Below are 17,693 nucleotides of genomic sequence, written 5' to 3' on the forward strand. Positions count from 1 at the left end.
ATATTTTGCAGTCACACACATTTTGAGAGCCTGAAAGCAAACAGAAAAAAAGCTGTGCAGTTATTTACATTTCACTAGTCAGACTCCAAGGTCTTAATGAGATGTCACTAGCTGTGAGGTGGATAAAAAGCCCAGCATCAAAAGCAATCTGTCACATGCTTTCAGAATCCCATAGTCTTTCTTTTAATATGCAAGACATTATTAGAGTAGACTTTATTCAGAAACTTTGACAGAGTCAGTATCAAATGGAAAAAAAATGAAGCAACAAGCTTCTGCAGCTGCATCAAGTTGGCAATGGAGCAAGTGCCCAAGGTAACCGAAGACAGATAAATTTTATCTTCTTAATTAAAACAGTGGAATATTTCTATGCTGCGGCTTTCATAAGGCAAATATCTACAAATTGTGTCATTAATATAAAGTAGGCTGACCCTCTCCATTCTGCGTGTAACTAGAGAACTCAGATTCAAAAGGCAGCGTTGTACAAAAACACTAATTCATCGAACTGAAATAAAAAGGGGAAAACCTCAAAGAAATTTGAATTCCTGTATCGAACAGAGCATCCAAGAGTTCATCCAAAAATACAGCTTTCATAAAATAGAAGTCTAATTCCTCTCTCAAAGAAAAACTTCACAGAATACACAAGCAAGTAGTATGTTAGTACAATGATAGCCTTCAGTGAACCTTTTTCCTGCAATATTTCAACATGCACATCGTATCAAGGTATACAATTAAATGTATTAAGTAAATTAAGGTAGAACTTTATTTCTGTGAAGTAGGTAACTTCTAAGAATTAAATATTTCAAAATCTTCACAGTTTCTATAGTTTGACTTATAACACACACTGATATGGAGAGTCCCACATCTGTCTCAAAGAAACACCAAAACAAAGCCAACAAAACACTTGTACTGTAGCAACACTATATGATTTGATGTTTCCTCTCTTTTACTATGTTGCAGCTCGCTCTTCAGAAGGGCAGTTATTCATGAAGTTGTAAGATACCTCTGTTTTGCTGCAGTGCTAAAGGTTAATGCAGACCATGGCCTTTTCCACTGATGGTTCTTACTGTGACACATGAAAAGGTGTACTGGACGGTTCAACCAACGATTTGTTACTATTCCCATTTTCCCTTTTAAACACTCCCACTTCTTCCACAAAGTGGATTGTTACTTTTTTTTTAACTCCCCTCCTGCTGGTAAGCAAACCAGAATTTTCTAGATTAAATTTTCTGTGCATTTTAAACATTTTCATAATGAATTTACATATCTCTTGTTTGACAATTAACATCCACTTTGAGCAGTGTAATATCTGAATAGAAGTAAAAATTGGTGCCTTAGTTTTACAGGGTAATAGAACAGTGCCATGTGAAAATATATGAAATTATTTTCATATATAAGTATAAATAATGTAATTTAAATAATATAAACTAAGGCAAAAATCTCATGTTACAACTCAAATCTTAAAAAAAATACCATTCCAAAGAATTTGAGGGTAAAAACAATTTTAAAGTTGAAAAAACAGAGCACTGCTACATAGGGAAGAGCCATTATTTAAATCACAGCTCTTACCTGTCTTTCACAATAAATTTATCTTGATCATCAGTTTCCATTTCTTCAGATTCTTCATTCACAGTCTTAATTATACCATTTTCTTTGTTTTCATCATTCAGGAACTCATACCGCCCATGTTCTAAGGCTGCTCTCCAAGCCTGTCTGTCTGTAACCTGAAGCAAACATACAAATCTGAAGTTTCTGAAGAATCAAAGGGTACAAAACTTTTAGTGCCAATTACTGTCTACACAATTTAATTATGCTTTCAGTAAAACCTGTAACATGCAAGAGTTCTCATGTAAGTTACAGACTCGCCGGCACCACTGTGCTTCTAGGTATTCTACAATTCACAAATACCTTAATAGCCCCCAGTGTTCCTTGGTAGATCCTGTCTTCAATGTCCAAAAGAAAGTCTCTAAGTCTCAGTTCAAGCTGCTTCTCTGCAGATACATGAGATCCATCATGGGCATTCTGCATCCTTCCCCGTCCTGAAGGAGGTCTGACGTCACTTTGAGGTTTATCTGCAAGAATACCAAGCAACTTCACATTAGTGGACTTTGTTCCTTGAAGTAGCCACTGGTGGAGAGAACAATAGTAGTACAGGGCAGAACAAACTAAACACACAGGTTCAAAATTCCCTTCTTATATGTAGTGACAGTTGCCAACACCAACATCTCCACACCAACTAAGGATTCAGATCCAACCAAGCAGAGTACAATTTTAAGGGAAGACCTATAGATTAGCATCTACTTATCCCAACACACAAGACAAGAAATCCTTGTCAATTTAAAAGTCATTACTTTGCCTTAAAATACTTTCTAAAGGAGTAGATAATCAACAGTAACTCTGTTGTAAGTGCAAGGAATAAAGTCCATTTCATTTGACAACCCTTACTTTAGAGGAGAGCTCCTCAGTTTTCTTTCCCACACAGATCTTTATCATGGCAACATTTAAAACAAGCTTATGCAACTGACAGCTGCAAAAACTAACAGAACAATACCTAATCCCTTTTAAAAACCTAACTTTAAAACAAAGCAGAAAGGAAACATGACACAGGCACAGACTAGACTGACTGTCCCCTCTAATTAAAGGTTTTGGGAAAAAAAAGGAACAAGACAGCAAGATAATTTATTAAAAAGAGCTGATGATGGGCTGTCAAGCAAAAACCTCTTCATAAAATAACTCAAAATTAATGCAAAACCTCAAAAGCCACAAAGAGCTGAAAGGATGCCCAGATCCTAAATTAGTGCTTGCAAATCTGCATAGGTGGCAAACATTCCTGTTCACAGGATCTACCTTAAATCCTATGAATGCAGTACTGAGGAGGTATATGCAAGAACCTGGAGATATTTAATAAAAAGTTACCATAACACTGTTGTTAAGGAAGTACAGGATAAATTTCTAAGATGCTCTCAATTGCAGAAACAATTCCCTGTAAGCGAAAGTAACTACGCAAATGTTCCCAAAATGCATGCTAGCATACTCTGATGTTTGGACGTGGGAAATATCCTTTCTGAATTAAAAATCTTTTCTTTTTCTTGAGCAGAACTGAAACAGCAGCAATAAGCTTGCAAATAACTGATGAGGAAAAGTTAGTGGATACTGGAATAGAATCAAGTGATAGCACACATCAACTTTATTTCCATTCTCTCCTGAATGGGAACTTAAAAAGGGAGAAGGGCAGCCTACAGCTTAAGAGTGATTCGCACTTGTCCTGCAAGTTATTTGAGTGAAGGGAATAGGGTAGCAGTTGGAGTCCACAGCAGTAAAGCTCCCTCCAAAGTACAGCTACACACCGTCACTTATCACTGCCTATGCCGCTTCCTCTGTGTAACTGGTATTGAACCACTGCATTTGAATTTTTTTGATTTCTGTTTAAGTTCAAAGCTACTTAAAAAAAAAAAAAAAAAAAATCAGTGTTATTCTACAATTCACAAGAGATGAAACATCTATGGCTGTGAAAATCAAGTTGCTTCAGGGCAGAAAGCAACATGAAATGCAACACACAAAATACAGATAAAGGTGCAGCAACTAGGAACAGAAGGAACCACACACATACATAAATTTATCAGAAAATTACAGAGATTTTCTCACCAAACCCCACAAACATAGCCATAAACCTCCAAATAAAGCTTAATTACTATGCAGAAACTCTGTCCCATACTAGTTTCCACTGAAAGAAATGGTAAATCAGCTATGAATTTACATATGTGATGCATTCATGGCATGCCCTGGCATATACACACTCCAGTAAAACAGACCTCAGTTCTGATACAAGTAATTCTCCCTTGCCCCAGTACAGCTAACATGAAGTCTTCTCAGTAATTTTGCATAATTCAAAACAAAATGCAATTTCTTAAACATTCCTCTCAAAGGAATTAGTATGACCCTGCAGTACGCATTCCCTTGTTCACAATAGGCCAATAAAGGCTTTTGAAAGATTTTCATGCATTATAATGGTATGAAAGAGCGTGTCCTACTCAGAAATCAAGGTAATAGTAATTGCCTCTCTTTGCAGTGTTTCTGTTTCCAGTGTCGTATCTTGTGTCTGCTTTCATCAGACTGGAAATGAGGACATCAGATGATCAATACTATGATTTATCTTTAGCAGATAGTAATCTTTATTCCTCAGTTAATCTTTTCCCAAAGCTCAAATTACTTCCTAGGGATGCTTGTCCAAAATCCAATCCCATTTTACTAAGCAGTGAGATAACCGAAAAATTACTGCTTTTTTTAGCATAAGCCGCCAGAAAAATACCAAAGATCTATCAGAAAAAAAACAACAAAACTAAAAAATAAACCCAAATCCATTTTTCAGAGTGAAACAATTCTTAAGAATAATTCTTATCTCTTAGCAATTGCAATTAAATGAGAATTAGGGGTTTCTAAAAATATTATATAGAAGTTAGAGCTGCAGAAGCAAGACCAAGAATTCTTCATTTCATTTACCTGGAATATGGAATTTTTCCACAGGAAAACTGCTTAGTTGTTCATATATTCTACTTTTCTCTTGTAAAAGAGTTTCTTTTAAGGCACTCTCCCTATGTCCTCGGGAATTGAGAGCCTCTAGGAGTTGGTCCAGTTGTTCCCGAGAATTGTAAAAGCACCAACGGTTTGGTTTATATACTGGCCTTGGCACCTCTACGACAACACTGGTGTGTGAATCTTGGTCAATATTGGAGGTAGATTCAGAAGATTTCAAAGACTCTCCAGTTTTACTGAATACCTGAGGTTCATTTGTGCAAGACTGTACACTATTCTGAAAGGAAGAGGTTCGAGGCAACAACATGTCTTCTGTGAGACCAGAATAGTCCTCTTCTATAAACAATCCAGGAACAGAGGGGAAAATCCAGTAACGTCGGTACAGACGATCACGACCCAGTGGGGTGATATTTGTGCAGGCGGTTGCATTCTGAATCTTTTCTAACAGTTCCTTCTCTTTCTTTTGTTGCTCCTGCTTTAAAGCTTCTTCATCTTCAGCAGTAAGAGGTTCACTCTTTTCACAAGCAGTCTCTTCTTGTCTTGTAAATTCTTTATATCCATTTTGCCCTCTCCTTCCTAAAAGTTAAAGGAAGAAGTATGACAGCAATGCACTTATAAATTCTTTCCTTAACCAAAAACTCAAGGAAAGGGTGGGGTTTTGAGCTGTCCCTTTGTGATTATCAAAACTCACACTCTAAGACCATCAGATTAGTCAAGAAGCAAAACTAGTTTTGTTAAAGAAAAATTCAAGTGATTATTCCCCTTCCCATGATAAAGGGGTAGCCATCTTTAGCATACTTTCAATTTACAGAACCTAGACCAAGTCTCATTTACTGACATTGTCATTTTTAGCACTATAAAAAGCCTAGAATTTTAAGAAAAGTATGTTATAGAAGTACTCTATCAGGATAAAGTGAAATTCTAGCAATTTCATTACTGAGTGCAAACTGATCTGGATTTAATTTATCATACTCAAAATGATAAACTTAAGCCTAACAAAAGCCTCAAGCAAGACCAGAATCCCTAGATAAGGAGTTTTATGACAAACTCAGTTACGTTACCGCTTCTTTTTTTTTTTCCCCCAATATACATACTACTATTATGCCTCCTCAACTTACGCCAGCTGAATATACTCCAGCTTACATTTTAGTTTATCAAAGAATAAGGGCCTAACAGTCATCTAGAAAAGTACATCTTATAACTGACACATGCAACAGTGAACGATGCTGTTGGCACTCAATTTCTACCAATTTCCAGTGTGACCTTCAGCTTCCCCAACTGCAGGAATGAAATAACAGTTATGTGCCCTCCCATCACAATGCCTCAAACATGGGCATTCAAGAATCTTGAAATTCTGTTTAAGATGAGTGCACTACTCATAACTTTGTCAGGCAACAGCCTGGGCTTTAGACTATAAGGAGTCCAGAGATCAAGTAACGGAAGAAACTGGAGTGTGAAAGGACATACAGCCCAATGCTTTAACATCAGACTAGCTCGACGCAGTTAACAGCCCATTATGATCTTGTTTGGGTGGGGTTTTTTTGGTTTTGCTTGTGGGTTTCAGGGTTTTTTTCCCCTTTTTCTTTAAAAAGTTTACAAGAAAGATTGATACTTTATAAGAATTTACTATAAACCCCAAGAACTTCCCAGGTGCATGCAAGCGTGTGTGCATACATGTACACAAATGAACAAATCCATTATAGTATTACCCCTTCTTCGTTTTTTGTTTGGTCCCAACTCTTCTTCATCCTCTGTCACTGTGTCCACATCTTGCTCTTTACGTTCGACTTCTTTGCTCTCTGTACTAGTATCAAGGTCTTCCCGTTCCTCCTCCCTGACACATAAAAAAATAACCAAAAGGTGACTAAGTGACCAGTCATTAAAAGCTGAATAGAATGAAAAAAAAAAAAATACACAATATGGCACTTTCAACACAAACGGCACTTTCAACACAAACTGCATTTTCCTCTCAGAAGTACTTAAGCTAGTAGAAGACCTATAATGCTTTAAAAAAAAAATAATTTTAAGTCATATTATATTAAAACCCAAAAGAAACCCACTGAACTGTAAATGGAAAGTTCCGTATTGAAGACAAAAACCTGCTCTTTGGTATTCATTCTTTCATTTGAAGAGCATTATTATTATCAGATCTTTTGTCAAGATATTTTATAGTATAGTTCTACTGATCTCAATTTTTTTCATGACTAAAAAAATGCTTCCTCAGTAAAATGTACACTGTTCTATAAAACGCTTACTACACATTTTTCCCCTCATGTAGCAAATATAATGAAAAACCTAAAGAACTTACATGCAATCATTACAGGATAATATTCCTCCCCCTCCCCTCCCAACTGGAGCTTCAAAAACATAGCACAAATCTGCCTTTGGCCCATACTTACTTTTTGCAAGCAAATATACTTAACTAACACCCTTCCTCAAACAGGTAAAGATATGCTGTTGTATTTACACTTTGCCTTTTTTTTTTTTTTTATGGAATCAGATACAGCTGCATGAATCTTACCATCTGAAGCCATACAGCTTTACTAACAGAATAAAAAAATCTTAGTTTTATGGAAATCACCTCGGATAGCATGGTATTTTTTAAAAAAACAAACAAAAACCACTATTTAATTTTATTTATGAACTGTCGTGTGAGGTCAGTATTATGTAGCTCAGATCAGACCAGTTCCACAAACTAGAATGGTCTATTATGATGATATTCATAAATCTGAAATCAATGCAAGACAAAGTAATACAAAAACCACCCCAACCTTTTTTAAGTTTCTCGTGTCAGTAGCTTTTTACAGAATTATGAGTATAATAATAATGAATTGATTTTAAAAATAAAAAGCTCTTTCACAGAGCAATTCTAGAACACTGGGAAGAAAAACGAAATCAACATTGATGGCCATATACTTAAAATATACCTTAAAATATGACTGAGAAAATTAAAACTAAGTAAGGAAGGTCTGGCCACATCACTAAGTGCTTTATCATATGTATCATAGTAATAGCATGTATCATACCCAACAGATACTTCTACTGCAGCATTTCTTTGCTCCTCTTCCTTCAGCTTTTCTTGTTTCTCTTTCATTTTTAACTCTTGTTCTTTTAACCTTTCTTCTTTCCTCTTACGTATCCTAATAGTAATAAGGATATAGAAAACCAGTTGCAATTAGTCTAGTACCTGATCTGTCTGCATCTACTTTCTTTTATACTACAGCATCATCTAAAAAAACAACAGTTAATGTGGGAAAGCACAATGCGAGGTTTCACTCCTCATTGTGAAAACCTAGGGGTCTCAGGAAATCACCACAAAACACAAACACTACTACTGGTTGTCACATACCTTTTTGTAGCTGAGGAATTAATCTAATTTGTAGCAATAAAATTTAGCTTTCCATATCCTAGTTTTACCTTGCTGCTGCCGCCTCTCGCTCTTTGCGATGCTGTTCTGCTTTTAATTCTCTGAACTCTTGTTTTGCCTGTCGTAACACATCAACAGAGTCCTCAATGAAATCTCGAGTGGAGACGAGAGTCAGAAGTTTCCCACAGAGGGCATGAAGGATCTTCATCTTCTCTCCTAATAAAATTTAGACCACTTCATTATACCACTGATAAATAAGCCTTATGCTTACACGCTCCAGACTGATGATTGGCTCTCACTTGAGAAAAAATGAACAGTCAAACATTTGTAGTGTAAGTGTACCGGATGCATTTGTAAAGCAGCATTTCCTGAAAAAGATATGCTTTGCTCAGAGATGCAAGCCTTTATTTTTAATTTATTAAAGCACTGAAAGAACTACAATGCAATATTATCTTCAAAATGGAGATAAGTAACAGTAGGTAGTATTTCTTTTCTCCATTTCCAAATAACATACAACAGACCTAAACCAGAACAGCAAGAAAACGCAGGGGCTGAATGAAACACTCAGATGCTTCTCCCAGAGAGATTCCCTTCTGCAAGTGAAACTGACATTTCTCTAAATGAGATTTTAAAAAGCTACTCAGAAGTAATGAGACTGCCTATCTCTGCAATCTCTGATCTGCTTGTAGGGGCCAGAGCATAGGGGGTGGCTGTTCGTCTAGGTGACCTCCAGAGGTCCTTTCCAATCTGGATTATTCCATGATACAGTAAATTTCAACCATTATTGATCTGAAGCGGTTACAAAACCAATCACTTGATGAGCAATCTAATAATCTCTAACATTTATTGTCTTGTATTACCTGGCAACAAATCATACACTGAGGTACTTGAAAGCTTCTTCAAGAGACCAGGATTACTTAGTCTCAGCTCCATGCAAGCATCATCAGTAGCATCAAACCCTCCTCGTTTCTGGTAACGGTATTTTGCATTGGCTGATGTTACATCAGCGCCTGACGCTAGAATGTGAAGTCTGAGAATCTCAGAAAGAGTGCAGCTATCAAGATCCAAGTTTTTCAGATTGCAGCCTACAGTTGAGAAGAATGAACAGTTATTTTATAGAGGTATTTAAACGTATATGCGTATTTAAAAATGTGCTTTAAAATACAGAGCAAATTAATAACAGCAACAAAATAAGAAGTGAAACCCACACATACCCTGATGTAACTGGGGCCATGCAGCTGCCAAAGTTGCAACTGCAGACAGTGCAGATTTTGTGGGGTCTGTATCTTCATCCAAAGCCTCTGTTAAATCTTTAAGGAAATAAACACTTTATTCTAGTGCAAATTAAGACTTGTACTGTGGAGGGGAGGAAAGCAAGCTGGTTTTTTGTAAGTTGCAGACAAAGCAGGAAGAGGGCCAAATATTTACAAAAGCATCAATGTATTCAAAACTCAATTCAACATCCAAATTAAAATTTACATGTCTTTAAATGAAACTAAAAATCCAACTAAAAGCTAAGGACATGCACCACACGCTATATGCTGTTTTCCCTATGAGCTGTTAAAGCAACCACAATGCACAAAACATGCACAATGGCAACATAAAAGGCAGCAAAAAACAAATCCATAAACACGCTTGAAAGCAAAACCAACCAACAATGCAAGAAAACCTGTATTTCATTCCCTCAAATTAGCTGTTATTTCCTATTGTCATTTTGCTTTTTAGGAAAGGCCATCCAAACCAATCACACATTTTGATACTGGTTATCACCATTCACTGTATACTTCTAATCTGTTACTCAGACATAGCCTTACTGTCTTGCACAAATACAATTAAAACTAGCATCTGCACTTCATAAGGAGCATCACACATTAGCAAACTGACCAGGAAAGCAGGGCGGTGAAAGGGAGAAACAGCAAAATTCCTGTTTCTTAGACAAAAGTTTCCTTAGCACTTACAGGTATTTCTCCAGAGGGTTGGCAGATTTTTTCCAGTGTTGTATGCGGTTTCATCTATTTTAACTTATTCAAATCCAAATCATTAAGCAGTTATATAGCCACCAAGTCAGTAAAGAGTCACAAACCCAAACTAAGACTACATCAAAAGCAAATCCACAAGAGTCTCATATGATGATTGATGTTTGACAACTGTCACCCAGACACTGCAAAAGTAACCTGTGCACCTCCCCTCTCACTGTATAAGATGGTTCGAGAACATACTGCATACACCAAAACCTGTACACCCATGGTGTTTGCTGTTGCAGAAACACTGTCGGTACAAAATTGCAGTGAGCAAACATGCTGCTTACTACTAGTTTGGTTATCCAGAACTATAAAGCCAAGAACATATAATTCTTTTACAGGAAAGAAGATGTCTAAAGGTGACAAGACATGAAAGTTCCAAGGCAAGTACCAGATAAAGTGCCCTTCCCACAGCTCTGCTAAATTAGAACCGGCAGATTTTTTGCAATTGCCAGCCCCATATCATCTAAATAATACATGAAAGTTACGATTTTTCTGATCAGTCCTACGAGCAGTAAAGAAACTAATCAACTATTCTATGATTACCTGATAATGGGATCCTTCCTTATATTGCCCAAGCAATGCTCTGAGTAGTTAAAAGATACCATTTAATTGCTAAATGCAACAGTAATCAACATTCAGTTTAAATTTCTTAACACCATATCAAATCTGTAACTTTATTCAATTAAAAAGAGCAGACTCCACTGCTGAAGATACTGCCCATATTTTATACAAAGGCATTTTATAGATTGCACATAAATCTTAAGAATGAGAATATTCCTAGATTTCAAGGAGGGAATTGAAGGAACTCCCTGTACCTCATGTATCTGTCTTACAGGAGCACCACAGGATTCACTTGACCTCAAACAGGGAGTGCTCTGATGTTCCTATCTACTGCTAATGAAATAAACATTAGCAGAAGGGTCAAAACTTCTCCTTTAATTAGTCAGCAAATCTAGCAGTCCATAAACAAAGGACCACATAAATTTGGAACAAAGCCTGTACTTTCTTCTCATCAGTGGTTAGCACACAGTAAATACCTCTGAAAAAGTGGGCAACTTCAGCTTTAGAGTCCAAAGGCAGAGGGACTCCAAGATCCTTTATTGGAAAAACATGGAGACAGAGTAGCATCTGGGAGTTGTGGATGCATACTTTTGAGTCTTGAAGGGCAATGAATATTGAATTCTTGATTACAGTCATGCTGGGGAGTTTTAAGTTTTCATCCAGCTAGGTCCAGAATAATTTTTTTTTTAGGTACAGATAGAGACCTTTGAGAAGATTTAGGAAAATGCCTTGTTTCCTGACCCTTAGGAGAAACATCTCATAGTGCTGAAGGAAGAGGAGGAAGGTGAAGACAAGTTTTCCTCACTTCCAAAACATAAGCAGTGCTGTTAAAAGCTTATTATGCTTTGCTGGATACAATCGTAGCAACAATAAGCTTGTTTTTTCTCTATTGCCCCCAGAACCCACCCTCCATGCCCAGTTTAAAGCTTTAATTTCAGACAAAAGAGAAAAAACAAGTCCATTTACATAGAATATCCATGCATAATAAGACAAGGTTAAACAAAGAAATGCCATAAATCATGCAGTTTAAAGTTAATTCCAGTGGAATTTCAGTTTTTCAACAGTAAGCTAAGGATCTGACCTTTGGTCTCAGCATCAGCTATTTGATCTTTGGCCACTTCTTCTTCCTCTTCGGCCATTGCCTGAAAGATGGCAGTCAGGAAGAAAAACAGCAATTCACATAGTGGGCCTTCAGTGTCATTTCCTACAAGAGCTTCCTCTAAAACTTCTGTGAATAAAGTTTAAGAAGCGTCACTTTTGCCGCAAAGTTGGAAAACGATTATGTACTGAAGAACGAAAACATTTTTTTTTTTTTCCTTCAGGTATAAGTTACTTTTCCATAATTTACTGCAAATATTCCTAAAGTGATGGTGTCAGAAACATGGTGTCCCACAAAACATTATTTTCTTAATATATAACTGCACAGGTAAAGTACAAGTAGACATTTTAATAAGTAGATTAACAACTTCTACATCAAAATTTTGATTTTCATAAACATTGCAGAAGTTGACCGTGAAGAGCAAACTACATTGCTATGCACATGAAAGCACTGACATATTAAAGCTGCAGAGAAGATTTTGTAGCACAGGTACTTGGGTGCACCTAAGATGTTTGGCTGTTTGGTGGGAGAAGGAACATCAAGCAAATCAAGGCACCTTGCCACATAAATGACAACTTGCCTAAAGTCACTCCTTCAGGAAATTCATCTTGAAGATCAAAAAGTTCCCCAAAAGCATACAGAAACTCCAAAACCATCAGAGCATCACCAAAGATCTCAGGAGGAAGCCTTGTCTTCACTGGCACTGGAATAGGAAGTTCCTGCAATCCAAATGGGACAACTTAATATTGTCTTTGGTTTCTGCACAGTACACAACTGATTAAAACAAAACAATCTATGATTCTAAGAAGTGTATCTGTCAGGTTTCTTTACATTTTACTGAAAGTAGTTCTTCAAGACACAAACAGTTATTGTGGTAACATCTGTGGCAGTACTAACTTTAAAAACTGGCATGCATGCAACTTGGATGATATCTCAACCTTTTGAGATAAAAATTTATTCATGTTCATGCAGTTGAATGATTTTGTGTATTTGTTTAAAGGAGCTCAAACCCACTACAAGTTAAGAACATCAGCTGCCAAGATTTTTCCTTTAAACCTGTATTATTTCACAAGAGTTTTGTATTGAAGTTTGCCAGAACTGCCCAGACAAGCAAAAATAAACATATTCTTAAGAAGTTACTCAGTATTGCTTGCAAAGACAAGCAAACAAAACCCCAACATGTTCACATAAAACCACACCCATCTAGTACTAGGATATGCAAGATCATGTCTAATGACTGTTTTGGTATTTGGGTTTTTGCACTGGTAAGGCAGTTATGATAGCTACAGACACTTTAAAGGGAGCTGATGTAACCATGTATCAAGACCACTTAACAGAGACACCACTTCCAAGTCAGAGACAGCAGTTCCCAATACCAAGTCTGATTTTTCAAATTAACATCTTGGTGTAAGTCTCCCAAGATTTGTCTTCAGTTAATGTTTCTTAGTGGACAGTCAAAAAATTTCAATGAAGATGGCTCCTTGTCACAAAGGTGGTAGTTCACAAACATCAACGAGAAGAATGCCAAACACTGTGCTTTCAGAAGAACATGGTAAGGCATTTCACACATTTCTGGAGAAGGGAATTTTTTGAAAAGCAGTTCTTACCTAAACTCATTTTTATTTATAGTCTTGCTAATTTTCACTGTAGTGATACTACTTTCCCACCCCTCCCTTTTTCTTATCCAATTGAAACACAGCAGCACTGTTTTGCTCAGCTTTGTCTTGTTTTGGCAATGCTCTTCCCTTTCTTGTTTCTTCTCCCTTTCTAAACACAGCCAATAGTTTTCACTCTCATCTTCACGGGACTACACAGCTCTCCTCGAAAATACATTCAATTCTCATATTGCTCCCAGTCAGTGCTACCCCTTCAATTCATTTACCACTCTTCTCTGTTCTCACTTGTCCTCCTTGTACTTCTCACGTTTCCATGTGAATTCCAAATAAACCCCACCCTTGTGTTTCTGACATTTTTCCTACCTTTTCTACCCCCTGCCAAAATTAATCATAATAAAGTGTAAATAAATACATATCACTAGACAATCTTCTATTATGTACAACTGCACAAGAATATTCTTGTTTAAAACATTATACTCTTTGGGAAGTAAATTCTTGTTACTTTCTACATGTTTCCAGGATCATCCAGAAAGATGCTCATTAAGCAAGGATACTGCTAGAGTTTAAATCAAAAGAATGCCATAGTCTTTCTATCTTTTGCAGCCAAAAACTTCATTTCATTACTCCAGTCTTTTAAGTAACACAGGTCTATTTGAGGTGAACACATCTTGTATATTTAACAGAAAAGTCAGGCATGCTTAAAACCCTCCATACTAAGGTCAGCGTTTTAAGAACTCATCTGTTCCATGTTAAGACTGGGAACAGCCTGTCAAGTTTTTTTGGAGGGTGAAAACACAGATGATCCTATTAGCATCACCACTGGGAAATATTACATGACTGCAGGTGATGCACAACCTCCTGAATTTGGATCAGATCTAGATCCACCTCTGCATTTGGGAATCTACCTTGGGGACTCCTGTGAAGTACAAGCTTGACCTATTCACAATTCAGTCATACCTTAAGATCATCACACTCCATATCCTCCCTAGGCTTACTCCATTGTTTCAGATATTCCACATATTTTCTTTTTTCTTCACGCAGCTTCTCTCTTTCCTGAAACATGTCACAATTGTATATAAAATATGGTCAGAATGCCCTATTACAGTTTCTAGAATTGCATTACTTACTATCTCAATCAAAAAATAGTATCAAATTTCAATTAAATTAATGTTGTTGGGTTTTTGTTGTTAGGTTAGTTTTGGGTTTTGTTGGTGGGGTTTTTTTGTTTTGATTTTTATTAATGGAAGCAGATAAGGGAAAAAAAAAATATTTTAAAAAAGTATTTATGCAAGCTGCCACAAAAAAGATCACCAAAATAGGTAGTGGATGTGGCAAAGTACAGTGGAATAAGTAATTTCTTCATATTCAAGGCGACAAAAAGTTATCTAGCAGTTCCCATCCAAAGACAAAACACAACGAAACCCACAACTTTCTAACACACTGTGAATCTGATCCAATACAATCTTTAACATTTAAATAGAAGACAACCATCAAATCAAATACTATCATGCATTACTAACAAAAAAAACCCCACCACATTACTTCAGAAGTTCAAAGAGAACTCTATGATTCTAACTTCTTGTGAACTAAAATTTTAATATAGAGAATTTTATCCAGAAATACAAATCCATGTGATCTGATAACTGCCTATTCTTCTAAAAGTGCATTTCTCTGACTGAAAACAGTTAAAGGAAAATAACTTGAAGCAGATAGCACCTAAGAAACAAGTAAACTAAAAAGCCATTGTACTGTTTCCTGTGAAATATATATACTGCAAATGCATTACTTTTTCCTTTTCTATTTTGAGCCTCTCTTTTTCTTCTTTCTTCTTCATCCTTTCTTCTTCCACAATCTTCTTTAATTCTTCTCTCTTTTTTTCCTTATCTTCTTTCTCCTTTTTCTTGGCTTCTATAGCATTTGCCTTCTCTTGTTTTAATTTAGCTTTTTCAAAAGCTATAAAGGGGAGAAAAAAAAAAGAAAAAAACCACAAAACAAACAAACCACAGTTATTTTTTCTTTTACAAAATGTTAATTTTATTTATGTGTGCTAAATAATCTGATGCTTTTATAATTACCATATGAAGAAGATATTGTTATGAAGACTGAACTGTTTCTATGCCAACCAGAAATTCAATCACTTGAAAGTTCTTTACAGAATCAGAATTTTGAGCCTGTTACACGTTTTACAAGGTTATCATCACTGTAATAAAGTCAAATTTCTGTTTTATGAGTATACAGAAGTTTATTAGTTGTTTATTGGTTTCTATCAAGTGACATATAAAGATAAGAACTGATTCCAACCACATATAATTACAGCAACATATTTCATATTTAGTAATGACTACTTAATAGAAGCATGTCAAAACTAGGTATCGCATAAACCCATGAAATATCTGTTATAGTAAAAACCTTTAAACGAGTGATCTTTAAATATTTAAAAATTACTGAATTGCTGAAAAATCAGTATGTTTGAAACCTACTTAGTATTTCAGTGGGTTTTGTCTAAGTTTCACTTTTTACACAGTTTAACTGCAACTCTAATTAGTAATAAATGTTACTGCCTGAGGAAACCCTGATTTCTTTGTAGTTGTCTGAAGAAGAACAGCAGGATACAAATTTCCACTTTCTGTGGACAGACAATGCCTGTCAACCCACTGACAGGCTAACAAATACAAGCAGGTCAGGGAGCTTAACATTTTAAATGAATAAAAAAGAAAGCTAGAATCAGAAGTGAAGAAAATTAAAAAAGAACCTTACTTCCTGTTACCAAGTGGACACCACTTCAAAAGGATTTTGATTACATTTTCCTGTAAAATTCTGAAAATGGGCTAGATTGATTATACAGATAGCTACTACACATGCCAGCAATGTCTTTCACTCAGCAAACTGGGTTTTCAGGTACAACAGGACAAAACAAAGATAAAATTAAGCCAGAACATCTTAACCTGCCTTCTAGAAGCTGTAGTTAACACCGCACAAGAAAGGAAGCAGCTTTGATGTTGATCAGCTATTACCTTGTTCTGTGCTGTTCTTTCCAGCACATAAACAAATACATGCTAGGTGTACAAAACAGTGGACACACAAGTTTAGTGGAGCCCGTTAAGCCTGGTGTCCCAATCTCCTATGAGGAAAACAGCCCTGAGCAGCCCCAAACAGCTTTGCATTTATTTAAGCAGAGCTGTACTAGATAATTTCCAGGTGTCCCTGCCATCCTAAAGCATTCTATGATAATGGAAATGAGAGGTAAAAACCAGAAGTTCACTGAAGTATTTCCACAGATGAAAGCCTTTCCTTAGGAAGGACATCACTGATTAAAATCCAGAAGAATATTTCCTTGTATGAGCTTTATCTCCTCAAGATGCACCACTTTACCTACTTAGACCCATACAAAAGACATGTGGGTCACCTTATTTCATTTGAAATCAAGTTTAAATAGATCTGAAACAGGTCAAAACCAAGCTAAAATAATTCAGTCCATCCAAAATAAAAGCATCTTAAGTGATTTGTGCTCTTTTAATTGGAAAAAAACTGAAAACACATTCTAAGTAATCTTGCAAAACATTTAGACATACCTTAAATATCTACACAGAGACATCTTCAGAAAGACTCAACAATTCCCTTAAGGATTATTACAGGTTTAGGAAGAACTACAGTTTTTTTAAATTCTGAGGCAAGTTTTCCATTTACATATTTTCCTCATACAACAGATTGTGTTAAATGTTCATGTTTTGATATAAATGATTTCACAATCCAAACCTATGCAAAAATTTATTTTGCTCTTTATCTGAGATAGAAAGCAACATAGCTGCACCGCAAGCTTCCTACATTTCCCCAGTTCAGTAAAATAAATACGACAACCAAACAACACATACTAATTCAGGAAATAACCATTCTAACCACCAAAAGGAGCACCTTGCAATAGTGCTGTGGCAGTGCACTCTTATCATATTTTCCCTTTGAAAAGTACAACCTCAAAAATATTCTACTTATGGCCTCCCTGCAGACCTGTAAAAACTGGCTCTACTAGTCATAAGACTAAACCTTGACTTACCCATGGCCTGCGTATCTTCTTTTTGCTTCTGGAACCTTGTCTTTTCCCTTGCTACTTTAGTTTTGTTTCCTTGTGGATTTCGTTTAGCCACAATCTCGTCCTCCTAATAGAGAATTCGGAGGTGGCGTGGAAAAAAACCAAAAAAAGAGCATAATATCTACAGTGAAAGGACCAACAACAGATATTCCAATTTTTTTCTAACAGTTCTCTAAAGAATAAAAGTGGGTTCTAAGAGTTTCCCACAAAGTCCTCAGAGGTTTTGATTAATAGTTCAGGGGAGCAGTGACACACAACCTCATTCTTCCAGCTTTCTGTTTAAATAGCTTAGTGCACTAAGCTTTGCTGTGTTTAAAGATAGGCAAGTCACAGAACTGCAGCTGAGGGCAAGTGACATAGCTGTATCTGAAAGTATAAATTAAAGTTTTTTAGCAAATTCCAGAAGGGA

At 36.2% G+C, this 17,693-nt stretch overlaps 1 protein-coding gene across 3 annotated transcripts in view; it reads right to left on the bottom strand.

Annotated features, from left to right (window-relative positions):
- Window positions 1-17,693, bottom strand: part of BAZ1A (bromodomain adjacent to zinc finger domain 1A) — a 63,811-nt gene that overhangs the window by 14,126 nt on the left and 31,992 nt on the right. For 2 of the 3 annotated variants that reach the window (XM_080619333.1, XM_080619335.1), the window contains 13 exons: window positions 17,249-17,351; window positions 14,984-15,150; window positions 14,155-14,250; window positions 12,162-12,300; window positions 11,564-11,710; window positions 9,112-9,207; window positions 8,758-8,982; window positions 7,948-8,113; window positions 7,557-7,670; window positions 6,240-6,364; window positions 4,498-5,106; window positions 1,906-2,069; window positions 1,567-1,721 (listed from right to left, as the gene is read on the bottom strand). In XM_080619333.1, the coding sequence (XP_080475459.1) occupies window positions 1,567-1,721; window positions 1,906-2,069; window positions 4,498-5,106; window positions 6,240-6,364; window positions 7,557-7,670; window positions 7,948-8,113; window positions 8,758-8,982; window positions 9,112-9,207; window positions 11,564-11,710; window positions 12,162-12,300; window positions 14,155-14,250; window positions 14,984-15,150; window positions 17,249-17,351 (2,306 nt within the window). The remainder of the gene's footprint in view (window positions 1-1,566; window positions 1,722-1,905; window positions 2,070-4,497; window positions 5,107-6,239; window positions 6,365-7,556; window positions 7,671-7,947; window positions 8,114-8,757; window positions 8,983-9,111; window positions 9,208-11,563; window positions 11,711-12,161; window positions 12,301-14,154; window positions 14,251-14,983; window positions 15,151-17,248; window positions 17,352-17,693) is intronic. The other variant, XM_080619334.1, reaches the window with a different exon arrangement.

This window comes from Psittacula echo (assembly GCF_963264785.1).
Source record: "Psittacula echo genome assembly, chromosome: 5".
Taxonomy (NCBI): domain Eukaryota; kingdom Metazoa; phylum Chordata; class Aves; order Psittaciformes; family Psittacidae; genus Psittacula; species Psittacula echo.